This window comes from Eulemur rufifrons, chromosome 6 (assembly GCF_041146395.1).
Source record: "Eulemur rufifrons isolate Redbay chromosome 6, OSU_ERuf_1, whole genome shotgun sequence".
Lineage (NCBI taxonomy): Eukaryota > Metazoa > Chordata > Mammalia > Primates > Lemuridae > Eulemur > Eulemur rufifrons.
Genome location: NC_090988.1, coordinates 11981214 through 12004340, shown reverse-complemented (window position 1 = coordinate 12004340; position 23127 = coordinate 11981214). Strand labels below are relative to the sequence as shown.

The 23127-nt window shown below is 35.2% G+C and overlaps 1 protein-coding gene and 1 pseudogene across 1 annotated transcript; both read left to right on the top strand.

Annotated features, from left to right (window-relative positions):
• Positions 1–1505: 1505 nt before the first annotated feature.
• LOC138384772 (olfactory receptor 10D3-like) lies at positions 1506–2436 on the top strand (annotated as a pseudogene).
• Positions 2437–11493: 9057 nt separating this feature from the next.
• LOC138383730 (putative olfactory receptor 10D4) lies at positions 11494–12432 on the top strand. Its single transcript, XM_069468772.1, has one exon. It carries the CDS (start codon positions 11494–11496, stop codon positions 12430–12432), a length of 939 nt encoding a protein of 312 aa, XP_069324873.1.
• The last annotated feature ends 10695 nt before the right edge of the window (positions 12433–23127 follow it).

The window sequence follows — 23127 nt, the reverse complement described above, 5'->3', positions numbered from 1 at the left end:
TGGGGCTAGAAAGGAGTCTTCTTGTCTTCCTGTCTACATGTTTGGTAGAAACTTAGTCTATCCAAACATTTTTGCAGGACCAGCTTTATACAGGGCCTGTACATATAGATTGATTACAACAATGGTCTAAAAAGTTCCCATTTCCTTTACCTCTTCATCCTTGGCAGTAATTTCACTTACTGAGATTTTTATTCATTGCATTTTTTTATCCTTGTAAAAATTGAAATAATGCAGGAAATGGTAGCAACAGCAACATATAAAGTATTAATAGTATGAATATATTTCTCAGATTATTCCTATGGACAAATGCTGATCACAGCAGAGGGAAATTGGTTGTATCTAGTGGCAACACATGGAGGGTTAATATAAAACAGGATGGAAACAACCAGAAAGATAAATTGTGGCTTCAGAAAATATAATTCAGCTTGTTTTTTAGGTTTATCCAGGACTCATACTAATTAATAAAGGTAAATAATATTAATGCTATTAAAATTTGCATTTGTGAGATGTAGTGTAGTATAGAAAGAAGAACATAGCTAAGGAAAGACAATTTCTAGTGGGATGTGATAATTTCAATTACCTATGCAATATCTTCTTCTAGACTCAATCCAATTAGTGTATCTGTGTGAGCAGGTTGTAAGTATGAATTGTATACTTTTCTATTAAATATGAATGCTGAAAAATTGAAAGAATATTGTGAAAAGAATAAATAGGCAAGTGCATATCTTTTCTATTTAGTTTCACATTTTTATATTCATATACTTGGATAGCTATACTTGGATAACTTAACGAGTCCGAGCAGCAGGGCCAGGCTCCGCACGCCCGGGAAGGTCCTCCTCTGCGGGCAGGTGCACGGCGGGTTGGACTTGTCCAGCGTGTGGCTCTGCGGGGAACGGGCCGGTGTCCGGCCTGAGTGCCCGGGGACCCCGGCGCGACGGGGGCAAGCGTCAGCTCCGGCCACGCGCCTCAGGGGCGCCGAGACTGCGTGGCGCCAGGTCCCCATGTCCCCTCTGGAAGCGTCTCCCGGCGAGGCAGGGCCTCCCCCGACGGCCGCAGTCCAGTCGTCCTCCCTGGGCCAGGCCGAGTGCCTTAGCTGATATTAAAATGGCTTAGCTGATATTAAAATGAGGTTGGCATCTGATGACAAATTTTCCAATGGAGAAGGTAGTTTTGAAATATGCCGGGTTTTTTTTCATGATAAATTAGATGGGAGAAACTACACAAACCGGGTGATAAGAGTCGATTACTGAAACAGTTTTGCCAAGTGTAAAGATAAATTATTCTGCTACCTAACTTAACATCTGAAGAAACTGAGGCCAAACAAGACACATTACTGAGTGTCAGGGCCAGATTTATTACTGGTTTCCTTTTCCTCTTTTGGCCTTCTTTTGCTCTCAGCCACTGCCTTGGATAGACATCGCTTTGTTCAGAAGGTCTCCTGCCCGTTATTGTGGTCTTACATCGTATTATTACTTTGCTTTCCCAGGACCACCCGAAGGGTGAACATGAGGAACTACACCTCTGTGACAGAGTTCATCCTGTTGGGGATTCCCAACACTGAAGGACGGGAGAAGATGCTCTTTGTCTTATTTCTGGCCTTCTACCTCTTCACCTTGCTGGGGAACCTGCTCATCTTCCTCACCATTCTGGCTTCCTCCAACCTCCACACCCCCATGTATTGCTTCCTGGGAAACCTGTCTGTGTTTGACATATTTTTCCCTTCTGTTAGTTCTCCCAAAATGATGCTCTACCTAATGGGGCAAAGCCGCACCATCTCCTACCAGGGCTGTGCCTGCCAGGTCTTCTTCTACCATGTCCTGGGGGGCAGAGTGTTTCCTCTACACCGTAATGGCCTATGACCGCTTTGTGGCTATCTGTCACCCTTTGCGATACAATGTCATCGTGAACCACAGGGTGTGTACCGGCTTGACAGTGGGCACTTGGCTGGGGGGCTGTCTACATGGAAGTATCCTCACATTTCTCACCTTTACATTACCGTACTGTGGCCCCAATGAGGTGGACAATTTTTTCTGTGATATTCCAGTGGTGCTGCCCCTGGCCTGTGCAGACACCTCTCTAGCACAGACGGTGACTTTTATTAATGTGGATGTCGTGACTCTTGCATGCTTCTTTCTTATCCTGACTTCCTATAGTCTTATTGGCTTTTCCATATTGAAAATCAGCTCCTCAGAAGGCAGGCGCAGGGCCTTTTCAACTTGCGGTGACCTCTTGCTTTCAATCCTCTTGTTCTATGGGCCTGTGATGCTCATCTATCTCCGGCCTGCTTCCAGCCCCTGGCTAGATTCTGTTATCCAGGTGTTAAATAATATAGTCACTCCTTCTCTTAATCCTTTGATTTACACCTTGAGAAACAAGGATGTGAAATTGGCCCTGAGAAAGGTGTTAACTCAAATGGTCTACACTTCTGGGGCATAAGGATCAATGCCTCTCTGAAATTCTTTGGGGAGTTGCTACAGAAGAACTAGTTTTCCAACAAGTTTGTTTCCAAATGGCAAGGTGGGCAAAGTTACTGTCGAGCATCTCTTGGGAGTCCTACCTGTCACATGGCATGATATGGGTGGACTGAGCCACGCATTTACTACTTCAAGGAAGCTTTTTCAGATTAACTCAGCCTTTTCTCTTTTGTAATTTGCCAAAACAATGAATCTTTCTGCATCACACAGTCTGTACTTGTTGGAAATCTGATTATGATGCAGCAAGTTTCTAGAGACCGTGGACTATATCCCTCCCTCCTTTCTTCCCTTCCTCCTTTCTTCCTTCCTTCTTCCCTCCCTCCCTTCCTTCCATTATTTCAAAACTTATGTCTTACTTTACCGCAGTATTTCACTGGAAATTCCATAAAGTTAGCCTTATGGTCTATAAGGTTTAGACCTTGTAGGATTGCACAGTTAGGTAAATTTAAATTTAAACTGATTTATAACTTCCTTGGCTTTAACCATATTTTCCTAGTACCGAAAAAATCAATATGGAGATGTATTACTTTGGCTATCAGAGAATTTTGGTGCTGGCCTTCATTCATTATGTCTCAATTGTTCTCAATCTTAATCTATTTTTATAAAACGCGAGAATGGATTTCTGCAAATTTACAGAGGAGAGCGGGTTGAGCCAGAGTTCTCTCTCCACTGTAGGTATATTGTATTTCTTGAGCATCTAATATATCTGTAATTAATTGAAATTAAATCACTAACAATATTTATTATTTATTTTTTGAATCTTTCAACATTTAAACTTTAATATTTAATCAAATGAATTTCAGGCCAGTGACCTACGTATTTAAGTTAATCCACTCAAACACTGAGAACAAGAGGTAACATTTAATATCTTCCACTATGTGTATTATAAAGTTTTAAGCACTTCACATGTGTCGATTAAGTTAACTCACAAAATCCTAAGAGGGAGATATGATATGTTCCTTTTATAAATGAGGAAACTAAGGACACATAAGTATTCACAGCAAGGGAATCTGAATCTAGAACTGAACTCTTAGCCCTATCTATGATATACTGCATTATAAGTACTGAAGAATCATAAATTCTATATAATAATAGCTATCCTTATTTACTGTTCTATTTTGTAAATATTAACTAATATAATCTGACTAGCATGTCTATTAGGTAGATACGATTACTGTCCTCAATTATGTATGAAAGAACTGAGGCCCAGGGAGGTTAAGTAACTGCACACAGCAAAATAGTGATGACATTGTGAATTAGTGACGACATAACTAGGGGAGCCCTTTGGGTAACATTCATAGAAATAAGCAATGGTGAAAAAATAATTTTAGTGCTTTTCTACTCTACAGTAATATCCATTCATTCCAACAGTCATTGACTGACTAACTTAAAACCCTTTATCTGACTGGTGTCAGATGGGACCTGGGTAAAGTGTTTACTAAATGACCTACACAAAAAGTAAAAGGGAAAAAATATTTGGAGGAACACCATCTAACTGTCTGTGGTATAAATCATACACATATATGCAATCACCTGTTTTTCTACCATGGTTATTAATATCACTATGGTGTCATTGAAGGGCAACCTTACTTTCCTTATTTGAACATTCTTGGGTCCCCTACACTATCTATGACAGCGGTCCCCCACCTTTTTGGCACCAGGGACCGGTTTCCTGGAAGACAATTTTTCCACGAACGGCGGTGAGGGTTGGGGTGGGGGTTGGGGTGGCTGGAGGCCACAGCTGCGGAGCTCGGCAGCCCCTGGGGTTGGGAACGGAAGTTCTGTGGTATAGTATTAGTTACCTTTTGTAGTTCAAGAAATTACTCCAAAATTTAGCAGCTAAAGTAAGATAATTTATTGTCTTAACAGAGTTTCTGAGGGGCAAGAACCCTGGAGTAGCTTAGCCGGACATTCTTGGCTCAGGATGGTTCCTGGGGTTGCCATCACAGGCTCTGGCCCTGCGATGCAGGATCTGCTTGCAAGCAGGCTCAGTGCCTGGCTGCGGGCAGAGGCCCCAGTTCTTACTGGCTGCCTGGGCCTCCTCCTCTGGCCACCTGCATCCTCACAGCATGGCAGCTGCTTACCTCGGAGTCAGGGGCCCAGACAGTCTAAGCAGGAAGCTGCAGTCTCTCATGACCTGGTCTCCAAAGTCACATACTATCCTTCCTGCTTTTATTTTCTTTGTTAGAAGTGAGTTACTAAGTCCAGCCCACACCCAGTGGGAGCTCTCACCTTTCAATGAGAGTGTCAAAAAATTAGTCAACACATGTTCAGCCATCACAGATATATTTCCATCTTATTTAAACTTTTTTTCTTATTGGAACTCATCTTTCTCTTTAGGTTTCTTTCATATGCTAAAGGCATGTCCTGTTCCACATGTTTCTCCCCATGGTTTTCCTGATTTAGAATGTCTATTAGAATTTTCTCTGCCTTTGTGAGAACCACATATCTTTTAGATTTTTTTAAATTCTCTCTTATTTTCATAGTACCTTCTCTCAACATCGCATCCACAAAGATCCCTCTCTTCTATCAGCTGATAGTTCTTGTTATTTAAATTAATAACTTTGTCATTAAGAAATACAATTGTGACAGTTCCTATATAATTATTTTGGATTGTTGCATGATTTATAAGTTATTATTCAATGTTTTAATCAATGACTGGCTTAGTACATAATTAAAACAAAAGGACACATTAGGGTAACATCAAGTACTCACTGGCAGTTTGTTATTTTAAGTCATAGTGCTAGTCAAAGAGGATATAGTGGTAAATAAGATAAATATGATCTCTGCCCTTATGGAAAAAATATTAAACACATGATGGAGATAAAGGCTTTTAATAAAAATAGAAGACGGGGTTGTGAAACTTAGGTTTAGATAAAAGTGCCAAGGCTAAGGGAGGAAGGAAACAAGAAAACTGGACAAAAGAGGAAACCCAAAGTGCTTGCCTGGAGACAGGAAGCATTAAAAATACTCAATTTCTGCTCCTATAATGTCAAGCTTGGCTAACTTGAGCACTCTTACTCCTCCTAGTTGGCACTGTGAAATGAATTAAAAAGACACTTTTGAAATGAATGGAACAGCATCTTAAAAAATGAGTTCTGATGAATGTGATTCTAAATATTTAAACATGCTTAATATATCAAGGTGAACAATAGTAAGTGTTCCTGTTTTCTGAGAAAAACAGGGCTCTCTATTGACAGGGACCTTCGCTGTAACAAACACATTATTTTAAAAAGTATTATAAAATACTTTGTCCACTAGTGTGCAATCTTTGTAATGGCAAAAGCTATGCAGAATATCTATTCGTTGCACTAGTGCACTTCACACAGTGTTCTTTGCATTATAGGTACTTCTCCCAGTTTGCTCTAAACATTATAAAAATTCTATCATTATTCAAACCAGTGAAAGATTTAGCAATGACTATCTCTGGATCAGGACTGAGGAAAGCATTTCCCTAATCCTTGAGAAAACTTTGTTCTGTTAAACCTGTGGAAGCATGAGTAAGTCACAGCTGCCTCTGCAAGTGGTGTACTAGAGAGTCACCTCAACCATAATCCTTTAGTGAGCCCAGTAGGGGCACGCATCCTGAGACCCATTAAATCAACTCACTGTCAGATGAATACACTGTCAAGTCTTCACAAATCTCTCATTTACAGTCATTGAATATTTTCCTGATCTGCACATAATTTGATCTGTTTCTTACGCAATTATGAACCTGTGGTATTATCACCTATTTATTGATGTCTGAAGGGATCAATAAGCAACACTCTTATATTTCCCACCCACGTCCAGAAATAATTGAGATAAAAAATAAAGGCATCAGACTACATAAAAATAGCAACTTAATTACTGGTAACTAAGTTATATTATAACTAAATTAAAGAATGTGGTTTAGATCTATGGCTAAATATACTTCATAATCTTTTCCCCAGTGATTGCAATCAGTTTCTCTTTTGCTAGGCTCTAGGATCTCCTCAAAGATTTTAGTTTAGATTTCCCTTTTTGTTATATGGCAATGTAGGTGACATATTCCTATAGCTATAGCTGGCTTATCAGTTTCTAAACCACATGGTATAACATGATAGCCCTGTTGTTACCAAGCAGGCTGGGCATTCAGGCACCCATGTATATCTGCAGTTGTGGCATGAGAAAATAAGAGTAGAAAGGACTTCACATTTTAACACAGTGATTACTACCATTTCAAAGTGAACTATTTTTATTTCTAATAAATTGTGGTTTGAAGCCACTTTGAAACAACTGATCTCTGGAAGATATTAGATGTGTCCACCTATGGGCACTGTATATATAAAGTGCTATATTAGGCTGAGCCAAAGGACCAAGGAAAGAGCACTGCAAAATAGTAAGTAGTAAGAACAAACATGTAAGTGGTGAGATTAGATGTTTTCAGAAGTCATTCTACAACATAGCTTGATTTTATGAGGCTTATCACTGATATCAGAGAGAAGATAGTATGATACTTTTATTAGTCTCAAAAAGAATTTACAATCTTTGGTAATAGACTAAAAAGAGAGTGAATGAACAAAAATTAATATTTATATGTGAATGTTCATAGGAGCATTATTCATAATATTACAAAAGCTGGAAACATCTCAAATGTCCATTATCTGGTAAAAGGATAAACAAAATATATTGTCATATAATGAAATACCCAGCAATAAAAAAGCACAAACTGTTTTTCACATGTTACAGCATGGATGAACCTCAACAATAATATGCTAATTGAAAGAAACCAGATTCAAAAGGTGACATATTGTATCATCCCATTTATATGAAATGCCTAGCAAAGACAAATTTATGGAGACAAAAATCAAATTAGTGGTTTCCTAAAGAAGGGAGTAGGAATAAGAATTAATCACAAATGGGCTCCAGAAAATGTTGGGGGTAATAGAGATGTTCTGAATTTTGGCAATGTTTGTATAACTCTATAAATTTACTAAAATATCATTAAGTTTGACACTTAGAACAGATGAATTTTATGACCTATAAACTATACATTGATAAAGCTGTTGAAAAACAAAAAGAAACTGGACTCTGAACAAAAGGGTGGTATTAATATATCTCTAGTGGTATTAATATATCTCTGATATACCTCTAGTGTTCAGGGCAGAGGAAATACCAGCTGACAGGAACAATTTAGCCTATTAACAGGTACACTGATATGGTGAAGAAAAATGTGTCAAATTATTATAGCAGGAGAACATCTAGTTATAATCACCCAAATCACTGTGCTTTAACTATTACACTCACTAAGCAGCCTCCCGAGAGAGCAATTTGCTTTGAATGTACAAATATCCCATTTGGAATATGCTAACACATACTCTTAATTTGGTATTTGCTAACACACTAATGTGTGCTCTAGTGAATATGGTCTTTTAATTCTCTTTGTAAAATTTATATATTGGTATTCAATATATATCATATATAAATAATATATTCATAAATTCTTGTATAACTCATATATCTTTTGAGACTGAATGTCCCAAGTAACATTTAATCTGGCTGGCTGACAACTATGGAATTTCTACTGCTGATGCTTATTAAATGAATGAATGATTTGGAAAGTTGAGAGATAACACTTAATACGAAGATTGATACAATTTGGGACTTTTATGTTAATTCTGACTTTAGTGACTGTTGAGATTTTACCAAGAACAACAGTTCTGGGAAGTTGAAATGAAATGGTGTATATATAGAGGCTTATGGTTGCTTGTAGGTTCTCCTAATCTGTGTGTGTGTGTGTGTGTGTGTGTGTTGTGTGTTTTAATGAGTCATAGGGATAGTAATTATGAGATATATATACTACTTGGAGAATTCATTCTTGAGATTACTTAGATGCAATGTAAAATACTCAATTTATTATAAGGGCAGTTGAAAAGGAGAAGATTGGGGCACATAGCTAATTATAAATTATTTCAGTACTGGGCTGATTTTCATTAATTCAATACTGCTTTTCATAGTGATTTAGAAGGAAGATATTGAAGCTGAAACTAGATAATCAAAGTCAAAGTCAAATATTCTTCCCAAATTCACACACTAAGCTGTTTAATATTTGACACATCCAAAATTATTCACTTTTGACTAGATGATGATGATGATTTTTAGATCTCCAAAATGTTTCTAAGTTTACACCAATAAATTTTAGGGGCTTAAAGGCACCAGGAATAAACTTAGAATCTTAGCCTATAGTCCAAGAAATAGAAATATCCACATAATGGAAAACCATTAGCTGCTATAAAGGAACAAAATATTAGTACATACAACAGATATTTAAAAAAACATTATTCTCTCTTAGAGAACTCAGATCAAAATGAATGCATATTTTACTATTCCACTTAAAATAAATGTCCAAAAAAGGCAAATATATAGAGAAAGTAGATTTGTGGTAGTCTAGAGCTGGGAGTGAGAATGGGAATGATTATAAATGGCCATGAAGTTTCTTTTCAGTGTGAAGAAAATATTCTAAAATTAGATTATGATAACTGTAAACTCTATAAATATATATTCTTTTTACATATATAGTCATAACTATGGACTTAAAATGGGTAATATTTATGGCATGTACATTATATTTTAATAAAGTTGTTTAAATATATAGAAATCATTGCTAGTTATTAAAAATTAAGCTTTTATGTTGATTTGATCTAAGCTAAAGAACAAGAAAATGGGTAGGATGTATGAATCAGCGTGCTTACTTTTAAAATTAGTCCTCAAAATATTTATTCTATTTTGTTAGAATTGGGCATAAGTTTTAATGCAGACAGACTGAAATTCAACTTCAAGCTGTATGACTGGCTTTGGGAGTAAACTTTGGCAATTATTTGAATTACTTGAGCCCTATGTTTATCTCTAAAAGAAAATAACATTGAACTCATGGTGTTAAGGCAAGAATGAAATAAACGGACCTTGAACAGCCTGGTTTAAAAAAAAGAGAGAGTGAGCAATTCTCAGTAAGCAGTAATTACTACTTCCCAACCATGGAGCTGGGAGTGTCCTCTGTATTCCTTCTGGCATGAGGAAGGACAATAATTATAAGAATGCTGTTAAGATTCCTTATACCTCAGGATAGTTATCATTCCTGTGCCTTCTACATTATCTCAAAGGAATTTTAACCATAACATTTTTGATAAGCCCATGTGCTTGTACCATTGGACAGCCAGTGAAAGTAACGTGCTCACAGACCTACTTAGTCTATCCTTGTCCACTCTGATCCATTCTCTACACAGCAGGCAGCTGATTGAATTCTTAAAGTATACATTAAACAAAGTTTCAGTAATGAAAGTATGCCAAAATAAACATTAGTAGCAGTCTGAAAGGAATATAAAAAGAGTTTTCAGAAAATGAATAAGGTATGAATTTAATCAGTTGTGGAAGTTATAATGGGGATTATAAAGCAAATTGTAGGAAAAAAAAGTTGCAGGTGTATTTTGTTTTGTTTTTGTTTGTTTTAACATCAGATGAGATTGCTGCCTCTTTTCTTTAAAGCATTGCTTTCCTAATCACCAGTTCTTTCTTCAAACCCAAATCCTCCAAGCACAGGATCACTGGGCAATCTCAAATATCTGAACTCAATGGATGGCTCTCTATTGTAGGAAAAACACATCCAAGAGTTTTTGTTAATCAGAGAGCTTTAAAAACTGAATATAACTAAATGCCACTATATAATTGCATTTTAGTCTAAGAAGTAATGAGGTAGAGGCAGTGGGGAACAACAAGGGAAGAGAGGAATGTCTCCAGTCTAATTGCTCCCCGTGTGCCACACTTCCCTAGTGCCCACGAGGGAAGAGGATCCCAAAGGAAACTAGAGACATTTATTCTCTCTTGAGGGGTAATCACCCCTGCTGCTCTTCACTCAGGGGCCGGAGCACTGTTGGGTCTAGAATTTCAGGCTTATGTGGCAGAGTCTGAGAGAGAGGGATGTTCCGCGTTTCTGATCCCAGAGCCACAGATGTTCCCCAGCATCTAAAGGCAGAGGACACAGGGGTGGGTGGATGTGGGGCTCGGTTTTCAGCTCAAGTCAGCGTATTTCCCTTCAGTCTGCAAGTGACTTTTCTCTGGAGTGCTTTCTTCTCCTCATCTTCTGCTGGATTATATGCACTAGAGGAAGACTGGAGGAATGTGGGAATTGGCGCTAACTGAGTTTGGGCTAATACTGACTTAGTTGACTCTGGTATTTCCTTAACATATTCCCTGATTCGCGAAGTTTAACTTAAAAACATTAATGGTGATTGCAGATATGCAATCATGTTGCAGACATAATTGCTATTGGAGACTAAACTCTATTAAAAGAAGATGTATCTTTTAATATTGGTAATTATCTATTGCTTTTTCCTACATTAAATATCATCTTTTCCATTCTGTTTGATTTTATGCCCACTAGACAATTCTCAGTTTTCAGTTGCTCCAGCTGATGGAGAAAGTAGCTTTGTGAATCAGTCACAGCAATAGGTAACACTGGAACTGCTCCAAGTCAACCTAGAGAAACACTGTGGAATAGAGGCTCATTAAAATCAGAATATTAGTATGTTGAATAAATTTTTTAACAAGGATGCATAGGAGCAGACATCATACTAGGTACTCTATATACATTGAAGTATTAATTTTCACAAGAACCATAGGGATAGTCTTATACTATTTACACTGATTCAGAAGAGATTTAGAGGTTTTTTTTTTTTTTTTCCAGTTATCCAAAGTCACAGAGTAGAGAGTAGATTTAGCATTTAAAATCAGATATTTTCAATCATAAAGTTTATTCTATGCCTTCTTTTCTGTACTGCCTCTAGTGTTATCTCTTCATTTTACTTTTGAAGAAACCGATGAAAAATACATCAATTACCCAAATGTCACACATTAGTGACAGAGTTGGACTGACTCCTGTTTAGAAGTTCTTTACAGTGTATAGTTACTATCAGTTTCCAACGGGTTCTATGAAGACACTAGATTTTGGGGGAAAAACTCGTCTCCGCGTGGCCATTCTTTGATCTTCCAGGACTAACTAGAGATGACGATGAGGAACCACACCCCAGTCACTGAGTTCCTCCTGCTGGGCATCCCTCATACAAAAGGGCTGGAAAATGTGCTCTTTGTCTTATTTCTGGCCTTCTACCTGCTCACTCTGCTGGGGAATCTGCTCATTCTTCTGGCCATCCTCTCTTCCTCTAACCTCCACACTCCCATGTATTTCTTCTTGGGAAACTTGTCAGTGTTTGACATATTTTTCCCTTCAGTGAGCTCCCCCAAAATGATGCTCTGCCTCATGGGGCAAAGCAGGACCATCTCTTACCAGGGCTGTGCCTCCCAGCTCTTCTTTTACCATTTCCTGGGTTGCACCGAGTGTTTCCTTTACACCGCGATGGCCTACGACCGCTTTGCTGCCATCTGCCACCCTTTGCGATACACCGTCATCATGAGCCATCGGGTGTGTGCCATCGTGACTCTGGGCATTTGGATGGGGAGCTGTCTGCATGCATCTGTCCTCACATTCCTCATCTTTACGTTGCCCTACTGTGGCCCCAATGAGGTGGATAATTTTTCCTGTGATATTCCAGTGGTGCTGCCCCTGGCCTGTGCGGACACCTCCCTAGCACAGACGGTGAGTTTCATCAACGTAGGTGTCGTTGCGCTCGTGTGTTTTCTTCTTATCCTCACTTCTTATGCTCGCATTGTTATCTCTATATTGAAAATCAGCTCCGCAGAAGGCAGGCGCAGAGCCTTCTCAACCTGCAGTGCCCATCTGACTTCCATCCTGCTATTCTATGGACCAGTGGTCCTCGTTTATCTCCGACCTGCCTCCAGTCCTTGGCTGGATTCTGTGATTCAGGTGTTGAATAATATTGTTACCCCTTCCCTGAATCCTTTGATATATACCTTGAGAAACAAAGATGTAAAGTTGGCGCTGAGAAAGGCCCTAATTCAAGGAGTACATAACTGTGGAGAGTAAGCTTTCTGTCATGACCTGTCTTTACAACTTGGTCTTATATTTATCTGGGGGCAATTAGTCTAAGTGAGGTTTGTGATACTCAGTCTCTGAATAAATTCTGGGATGATTTATGTCTATCTATTTATACACTCTTTTATTCAACAAACTCCTTTACAGTCCTTACTCTGTGCCAGACACTATTCTATGCACTTTATTAATACTGACATATGTAATTATCACACTAACCATATGAAGTAGATAATATTATTAAACCAATTTCCAGAGGAGGAAATTAAGGTACTGAGAGCCTAAGACATTTCTGCAGTGTAACAGAGTTAGAAAGTTGCTGAGCTAGGATGTGAACAAAAGGGTCTTAAACTTTGTGCTAGTGCTGCCTCTGTATTGCCAGGATTGTAACATAAATATTTTTAGGTACTTCTTTTCAATTTATATGGAACAAATCTATAGTTCATGAAATTTGCTCCACTGATTTTTACAATTTTTTAGTCTATATTTTGATCGATAATATGTGTTCAAGTCTGATATCAAGAAATTCTCTTACGTTTTGGAAACCAGGTAGTACCCCTGTATCTACCAAGATATGTTAACATAGTCTCTACTCTCAAGTAAGCATATTCTTTCTTCATGACACTGATTTGAATTCTATAAGAAGGATTACAAGTTTCCTTTCGTTTAGGCAATGGCTGAATTTGAATTCCAGAATTCCTGGACTTCTGTATGGAATATTTTTTCTCATGTAAATACCTTTGAAGAAACTACGAAACTGCAAAGAAGTAAAGTGAATAGATACTACTCGCTAATCTCACCACTATAAGACAGCCACTATTAACATTTTGGTATTTTTTTCTACCTTTTTCATTTGTGAGTAAATTGGAACTAGAGTCTCTGTTTAGAATGGTTTCATCTATATGTTATCTAAAACTATGTTTGTATGTATATCTATGTATGTCTATATGAGAGATGTACATAGTTGTGATCATATTTTTATATATTTTCCTATTTTAATGGTATATCAAGCATTTTTTAATTGCCACAATTTTTTAAACAGCTTTGAGATATAATTCACATACCAAAAAAGTTAACCAATTTAGAGTGTAGAATTCAATGTTTTTATTACACGTACAGATACATACCACCACCACCACAGTCGATTTTAGAATATTTTCATCACCATTAAAAGAAGTTCTGTACCCTTTAACTATTATCTCCCTATTCTCCCATCACTCTCAGTAAGCAAACACTAGTCTACTTTCTATATCTCTAGACTTACCTGTTGTGAACATTTCATAAAATTTGAATCATATAACATTATATGTGGTCTTTTATCACTGGTTTCTTTAACTTAGCATAATACTTCCCAGGTTAATCTATGTTGTAGTATTTTTTAGGGCTAAGTAATATTTCACTGTATGGATATATCACAATTTGTGTATACATTCATTACTTGATGGATATTTGGGTTGTTTCTTTTGGGGGGTATTGTAAATAGCACTGCTATTAAGCTTTTTTGTTTATTTTTTTGTTTAAACGTCTATTTTCATTTCTTTTGGGTATATACCTAGTGGTGGAATTGCTGGGTCATATGGTAATTCTATGTTTGACCTTTTGAGGAATCATCAAACTATTTTCCATAGCAGCTGCACAATTTTACATCCCTATCAAGAAGGTAGAGAGTTCCAGTGTTACCACATCCTGGCCAACATTTTATTTTTATTTATTTATTTTTTTTAGTTTTAGTTTTTTTATGATAGCCATTCTAGTGGTTGAGATATAGTATCTCATTGTGGTTTTGATTTGAATTTCCATGATGACTAATAATGCTGAGGATCATTTCACATGCTTTTTGGCCATTTGTATGTTTTCTCTGGGAAAATATATGAAGTTCTTTGTCCATTTTTTAATTGGTCTGTTTGTCTTTTTGTGGTTGCCTTGTAAGAATATACATTCTCAGATACTAGACATTTATGAATTATATGATATGTAAATATTTTCTGTCATGCTGTGAGCTGTCTTTTCACCTTCTTGATAGTGCCCTTTATGCACAAAAGTTTAAAATTTTAATGGGATCCAATTTATCTATATTCTCTTTTGTTTATAATTTTGGTGTCATATCTAAGAAACCATTGCCAAATCTGAGGTCATAAAGATTTACCCATATTTTCATCTAAGAGTTTTATAGTTTAGTTCTTACATTTTAGATTTATGATCCAATTTTTGGTTAATTTTTATAAACTATGTGAGGGAGGGATCTAAATTTATTCTTTTGAATGTGAATATTTAGTTGTGTCAGTATCATTGAATGGCCTTGGTTCACCTGTTAAAAATCTGTTTGCCATAGATACATAGGTTGATTTAGTTTTAGAGTCTCAGTTCTATTTCATTGACCTATAGTCTATCCTTAGGCCAGTGTCACAGTGTCTTGATTACTATGGTTTTCAGTAAGTTTTCAATTTGGGAAGTGTGACTCCTCCTACTTTCTACTTCATTTCAAGATTGTTTTGGTGAGTCCTGTAATCCTGTACAAACTTTAGAATCAGCTTGTCAATTTCTACAAAGAAGACAGCTGGTATTCTGATAGGGGTTGCATTGAATCTGTAGATTAATTTGAGGAGAATTATCATCTCAACATTAAGTCTTCTAATCCATGAACATGGGATATTTTTCCATTCATTCAGATTTTCTTTAATTTTTTTTCAGCAATGCTTTATAGTTTTCATGGTGCAAGTCTTTTACTTTTTTGTTTGAATTTATTCCTGGGTATTTATTCTTTTGGTTGCTAAGAAAACAAATTGAATTATTTTCTTAATTTTCTTTTAATATTTTTCATTGCCAGTATATAGAGATTGAGTTTTGTATATGGATCTTGTATCCTATCTTGCTGAACTCCTGTATTAGTTCTAATAGGTTTTTAGTGGGTGCTTTAGCATTTTCTCTATGCACAACCATGTCATCTGCAAATGGAGATAGTTGTACTTCTTCCTTTTCTATATAGATGCCTTTTAGTTCTTTTAGTTTTTTTTTTTTTTTTTTCCTTGCCTAATTGCTTTGGCTAGAAATTCTAGTACGATGTTGAATAGAAGTACTGATAGCAAATATCCTTATGTTGTTCCTCACTTACAGGTAAAACAGCTAGTCTTTCACCATTGCTTATGATGTTGGCTCTGTGGATTTTTCATAGATGCCATTAATCATGTTGAAGAAGTTGCCTTTTACTCCTAGTTTGTTGAATATTTTTTATCATGAAAGGATGTTGATTTTTGTCAAATAATTTTTCTGTCTGTTGAGATGATCATGTGGTTTTTGTAGGTTTTTTTGTTTGTTTTTTGTTATGATGTGTTATATTAAGTGATTTTTGAGTCAACCAAACTTGCATACCTGAGATAAATCTCTACTTGGTTATGGTGTATAATTATTTTTATATGTCGATAGATTCAGTTTGCAAAGATTTTGTGGAAGATTTTTGTATCCATGTTCATAAGAAATATTGACATGTAGTTATTTTCTTTCTTTGTTGTGGTATCTTTGGTTTTTGGTGTCAAATAATCCTGGTTTCATAAAATAAGTTGAGCAGACTTTCTATTTTTATTGAAGAGTTTTTGAAGAATTATTATTAATTCTATAAATATATTTTTAGAATTTAGTGATGAAGCCATGTGGGTCTAGGCTTTTATTCATGGGAAGTTTTTTGATTACTAATTCAACACTTTTACTTTTTATAGATCTATTTTGATTGTCTATTTCTTCTTGAGTCAGTTTGGGTAGCATGTGTCTTTCTAAGCGTTTTTTTATTTCATCTAATTGATCTATTTTGTTAAAATACCATTGCTCATACTATTATAATCCTTTTTATTTCTGTAAGCTTGTTAGTAATGTTTCCTTTTTCATTTCTGATTCTAGTAACTTCGGTCTTCTTTTAGTAGTTAATCTAGCTAAAGGTTTGTCAATTTTGTTGATTCTTTTAAATAACCAGGTTTTGGTTTTATTAATTTTTCTATCATTTTTCTATTCTCTGTCTTTCTTGTTAATTTCCACTCTAATCTTTATTGTTTTCTGTTTCTAATCTTTATTGTTTCCTTGTTCTTACTCTAGATTTAGTTTGCTATTCTTTTTCATTGTTTTAAGGTGGATGTTTAAGCTATTGATTTAGCTCTTCTTTATATAATAGGCACTCAATGTACCAATTTCCTTCTAAGCACTGCTTTAGCAGCATCACATACGTTTTAGTATGTTGCTCTTTATTTCTTTTTTCTAATTTCCCTTTTGATTTCTTCTTTGATCCATTGGTTATTGTGTACTATTGAATTTCCAGATTTTTATTAATTTCTCAAATTTCCTTTTGTTATCAGTATCTAATTTTCTTTCTTTGTGTTTGGGAACATAGTTTGGATAATCTCAATTCTTTTAAACCTCTTGAGATTTGTTTTATAGATTTGCATGTGTTCTATTCTGGTGAGTATCCCAAGTGAACTTGAGGAGAATCTATGTCCTGTGTTGTGGGGTGTAATGTTTTATGGGGATCTGTTAGTTCAAGTTGATTTATAGTGTTAAGTCCTCTATTTCCTTGTTGATCTTCTGCCTAGTCATTTTATCCTTTATTAAAAGTTGAATGTTCAATTGTCTGTTTCCACCTTTATTTCTGCCTGCCAGTTTTTGCTTCATATATTTTGGTGTTCTATTATTAGATGCATATGATTATAATTGTTGTATCTTCTTCATAGATTGACCCCCTTTATCATTAAAAAAATCCCTCTTTAGCTCTGATAATATTTTTTGTTTTTAAGTCTATTTTGTCTATCACATCAGTATAGCCACTTCAGCTTTCCAGTGATTGCTGTTTGCATGCTATATCTTTTTCCATTCTTTTACTTTGATTCTCCTTGTATCTTTGCGTCTAAAGTGTGTTCCCTGTAGACAGTATGTAGTTGGATCATAAGTTTTTGTCCAGTTTGGTAATCTCTGCCTTTTGATTGAATTTTTAATTCATTCACATTGAATATTATTAATATAGTTGGATTTACCCTTTTATTTTTTGTTTTCTATATGTCTCATGCCATGTCTTTTTGTTCTTCTATTTCTTCTTTACTTTTTTCTTCGTGTTAATTTCAAATGTAGCATTTTAATTTCCTTAATTATATTTTTACCATATTTTTTATATAAGGTATATTGTATACCTTAATGGTTGCTCTAGGGCTTACCATGTTACATTTTAACTTATCACAATAATCTTCAGATTTATGATAACTTTCTTCCAGAGAAATGTAGAAACACCACTCCTATATAACTCTTTTCCTTTCCCCCTTTTTGTGTTACTATTGTTATATATATTACATATATGAATAGTATAATTCAACACTGCATTGTTATAATTATGATTTCATATAATTTTATGTCTTTTAAAAGAAGTTGAGAGAAGAAAGGAAAACAACTATGCATTTATAGTTTTTGTTATAATAAACTTCTTGCTTATTATTTCTGGTTCTCTTCATTTCTTTCTGTGGATTCAAATTACCATGTGGAGTCATTTCCTTAGCCCAATACAGCGTTGCTCCCATCCACCTCCCTTTTACTATTATTGGCAAGTATATAACATTTATATATGTCATATGGCCAATAATACTTTACATATATGTTATTTTATACAACTACTTTTAAATCACTTAAGAAAAAAGAGAAAATATGCATTTATTCTATCTTTTATAATTACATAATTACCTTTTCTGGGCTCTTTGTTTTGCACGTGGATTCAGACTGCCATCTGGGGTCACTTGTTCTCAGCCAGAAGAACTGGCTGGTAGATATGCTGGAGACAAAGTCTCTCAATTTTTATTTACCTTAGAATGTCTTTATTTCAGCTTCATTTTTGAAAGGCAACTTTGTTGTATATAAGATCTTGGTTTACATTTTTTTTTCTTTGAGCACTTGAATGATGATTATCCCACCACTTTCTGGCCTCCATTGTTTCTCATGAAAAGCTAATTGTATTGGAGTTATCTCATGACTGATGATGAGCACTTTTTCTCTCGATGCCTTCTGCATTTTTTCCCTGTGTTTGGCTTTCAGTATTTTTACTATGATGCATTTGTGGATTTTCTTTGTGTTTATTCTACTTGAAATTCATTGAGCTTTCTCGATACGCAGAGTGTTGTTTTTCAATAAATTTAGGATGTTTTTAGCTATTATTTCTTTTAATATTTTTAATGCTTCTCTCACTCTCGCATGCTTTCTCTTTCTCTCTCTCTTTCTCTCTCTCCCCCAACCCCCACCTTCTGGCATTCCCATTAAACATATGTTGGGTTGGTGTACTGAATAGTATTCTACATTTCTATGAGTCTCTGTTCATTTTCTTTATTATTTTTTCTCTGGTTTTTGGTTTCATACTCTGTTGATTTATCTTCACGTTTGCTAATTCTTTCTTTTGCCAGTTCAAATCTATTTTGAGCCCCTCTAATACATTTTTCACTTCAGTTACTGTCCTTTTCAATTCCAGAATTTTCACTTGGGCATCATATAATTTCTGTTTCCTTACTAATATTTTCTATTTGGTGTGACATTGTCATCATACCTTCCTGTGCTTCTTTGGTCATGGGTTCTTTTAGTTCTTTGAACACATCTATAATGGCTACTTTGAAGCCTTTGTCTGTTAAAATCTGATATATGGTTGATGTCACAGACAGGTGTTTTTGTTTTGTTTTGTTTTGTTTTTATCTGCTTTTCTTGATGTATAGGCCATGTTTTTCTGTTTCTTCCTATTTCTAATAATATTTTTTTGAAAACTAGACATTTTAGATAATATATTTTAGCAACTCTGGATACTGGTTCCCACTTCCCTCCAGGGCATGTTATTATTTGCTTATTTATTTGTTTAGTGACTGGCTGAATAATTTTAATGAGGTCTAATTGCTACTCTGCAGTGTCAAGCCTCAGTGTGAGGGACAGCCTTGGGGATGTCCACAAGCATGCTCAAATGACAATGTTTTTGGCAGAGCTCACTTTAATTGTCTGTTTCCCTGGCCACGCCCAGCTCTTCAGCTCCACTATTACTAACGGTTGTATTGTTTTCAATAAGTGCCTACATTGTTCTACAGGCTAATCCAATCATATCTGGGGTCCTTTGAAATAATAGTTCAGGAGGTCAGTGATTGATATTTGCCCTGATTTATGCATGCTACACCTAGCTATCTCTTTCCTAGGTTTTCTGCTTCCCCACCTCAGCCCCACATAATCTCTGAGCCTGGACTCTGGAGCTGGGAGTGGGGACAATGGTATACTTTTTGAGTGACATCCTTACATTAGGAGCTGAGCACTCAGTGGTGATGGGGAATGGCTCGTACCCTCGTTTTCTCACTTTACTTCTTTGGTGTGAAACCATCATCTTATGGGCTGGGGAAAGGTCATTTAGGGGCCCAGTATTCTCAGCAGTGTCACACCCAAAGTAGAGCCTCCATTCCACCACTGGAGAAAAGGCAAAAAAGGGAGCCCTCACATTTGACCACACTAACCTGAAACTTAGTTTCAGTAACAGGTAGCTGGGGGAAGGATAAGAAATGCTGACGTCCTACCCCTCCTGGGAAGATAGCCCTCTGGCTGGGATCTGGGGAGAAAGGGAGTCCTGTGTTCTTGGCTGTGTCAGTGAGGAGTAGATTCTCCATGTTGCTGGGCTGGACAGGAATGATAGGGAACAGATCTCAGTTCAAATACCACAAACTCTTTCTATTATTACCAAATTATAGGAGATTTTCCTAAATAAATACTTCATTTGCTGTATATACATAGGACTATTTCCACAGATTTTAAATGGTTCTTTATTATTATTAATATGATTTTGACCAGTGTCAGGTTCACAGAACTCTTCAAGCTGTCATGCCAGAAACTCATCATCACCACAAAATATTTATAAGGAAGAGTTTTAAAGCTGCATGATATTCCATTTTTTTCAGTTAATACAATCATCATAATGATTCCTATATTACTAAGTTTTAATTCGATTCTAAGTTTTTCACCGTTAGCTATAACCCTGCAGTGAACCCTACCATATTTGTGCTAAAAGATTTTTCCACATTCCAATTATATTTTTAGCTGTGGTATTACTGAGTCAAACATGAGTTTTTTGTTTGTTTGTTTTATGCGTGCAGCCAAAATACTTTATGGAAATGTTATAGCCACTCCTAAAAATAGATGTTGTCCTTCCTTATGCAAAATGCCATCATAAAATTTGTTAAATTAATAATTTGTTGTTGAAATGATTGTTTTTGTTTCAAATGAAGTAATATATGTTTTATTTATTTGAATATCCTCTTTAGTGTAAAATCAGTCATTGACTTTTGTCAGTGTTTAATGTGATCTTGGGACTGTCCTATTTTATGTTCTTCATAAATTTAAAATGTCAACTTCTGTATACCTATATAATGAGTGCGATGCGCACTGTCTGGGGAATGGACATGCTTGAAGCTCTGACTCGGGGCGGGGGGGGGGGGGGGGAGAGGTCACGGGCAATATACATAACCTAAACTTTTGTACTCCCATAAGAAGCTGAAATTTAAAAAAAGGAAAAAAAAAAATCTTCTCATATTTGTTACATTTTTCATTCATTTTTTAATTTATCCTTTGTTTTCATTAATGACATGTTATGTGTAGAAGTCTTTTTTTTATGTAATCTAACATCAATCTTTTTTTCTCTTTCCCTATTGCTTATATACTTAGGAATTCTTATAACTACTCTCTGATGAATATTTAATAACAAGTTTTCAGGGTTTTTAAAAAATAAACTCATTAAATTACTAAAAAATTATAGGTATTGATTACAGGTAGAAATTTAATTTGTTTCTCTTTATAACTAAACTTTTGTCTTATTTAATATTTTAATGCATTAGCAATATCACTCTATTGGTAAATTGCTAGAACAAACTAAATAGTTATTGGGATCAGACTTTTTAGTATTTGCTTGGATTTCATTTGCTTGAACTCTATTCAGAGATTTATATCTATTTTTAATTACAGATTAAGTGATATGTTTTTGGAATTAATTTTAGTCTCAGATCTTTTGCCTTTATAAAATGAATTGGGTAAACATATTAATTAAACTTTATATGCTCTAGAAAAAAAGCTACAAGACGATTACCTGTTTCTTGAAATAGCCTATAAAGTCATCTGGTTTTAATGTGATTTTTATAAGTAATTCTTGAAAAATACTTTTCAATTTTTTCATGAACCTTAATCTATTCAGATTTCTATTTCTTCTTGAGTTGCTCTTGTGATTAACACATTCCTAATGAAAATTTCCATTTTATGTAAATTAGTGGCTTTCATATTTTAGTTACATTAAATCACATTGAGTCTGTGGGGCTTAGAGACTGCAAATTAAAAATGTAGTTTTCGAAGTGTCATCCTCCAGAGATTCTGATTTGTGAAGTGTGAAGAAAGGGCCCCATATCTGCACTTTTAACAAGCACATTCAGGAGATTAATTGGGGCTCTTAAACTTGTCAGAATAAGGACACTAATTTTTTTTCTTTGTCTGTGTTATCATATTCTCATCTTGCTGGGTTTTTTTTTTTTTTTCATTTTCTCCATTTTTACATAATTAGATTTGTGAAAAGTTTGCCTTTTATTCATTTCTTTCCTGAAAGAAAAACTTTTGAATTTATTTATCAGTTCTCTTGATGTTTGATTTTGAGATAAAAGATGTCTGGCTATATCTTGGCTATTTATTTCTTCCAATGTCATTTGGTATTTGTCCAGCTCCCTATCCTGCTGGGTCTATTTCTTTGTATCACATTATAAAAACACTTATAATATTTTTATCCAAGTGGTTAATTTTAAGGAGTTTTAGATTTTTTAACTTTAAAAAATTATTATTTTGCTTCTTAGTGGTTAGAAAACATGAATAACATGTTTTAAATTTTGGGATTGGTTAAAGATTTTCTGTATCCTAATACATGATCAAGATGTGTCATTGTCTGTATATCCCAGGATAAAAAACAGACTTGTAGTGTACCACATTTTTAAAACCAATTTAAGCTTTATAATTAAATTTATAAAAACTTCACAACTTATTTCTTGTCCATTGCTTTATCATTTACCAATACACTGATACTACAATGTTTAATTGCTTTAGCTTTCTAAATTAATATAATAGGTAATTTGGAGCATATAAATCATTAACACTATTGAGGGGGAAAAAAGCCTTTAAATTTTATTATTAAAATTTATTTTTCTTAAAATGCACCACGAATTTATATTTGTTAATCTTGATATTAGAACATTTCAAACATTTGAACATTTCAAATTACATAAAAACATGATAAACAATATAAAACAGAAAGAAATTTTTTGACAGTTTACTTCCAAAACATCACTATTTCTTATATTGCAATTTAGCAATAAGACAGCTTATACAGCTCTCCAGAAAACACATAGTGTTTTCAGTGGAGTGTTATTAACAAAAATCAGCACAATCTCACACAATGTCTCCACATAATTGTATTCCTAAGTGAGCATTTTTTTTAACTAATTGTTTTTTCTCTAAACCTATTATCTCTATGACTCTTTTTCCTATTACTAGGGACCAAGTCTTTCTCACCTTTATCACTTACAGTACATTATTGACAGATGTTTTCTCTTTGTTTGTCCTATATGCCTAAGAGGCCACCTCCTTTCCCTACTCTATCTCTAGCTTCTAGTTGTGTTATATATAAGG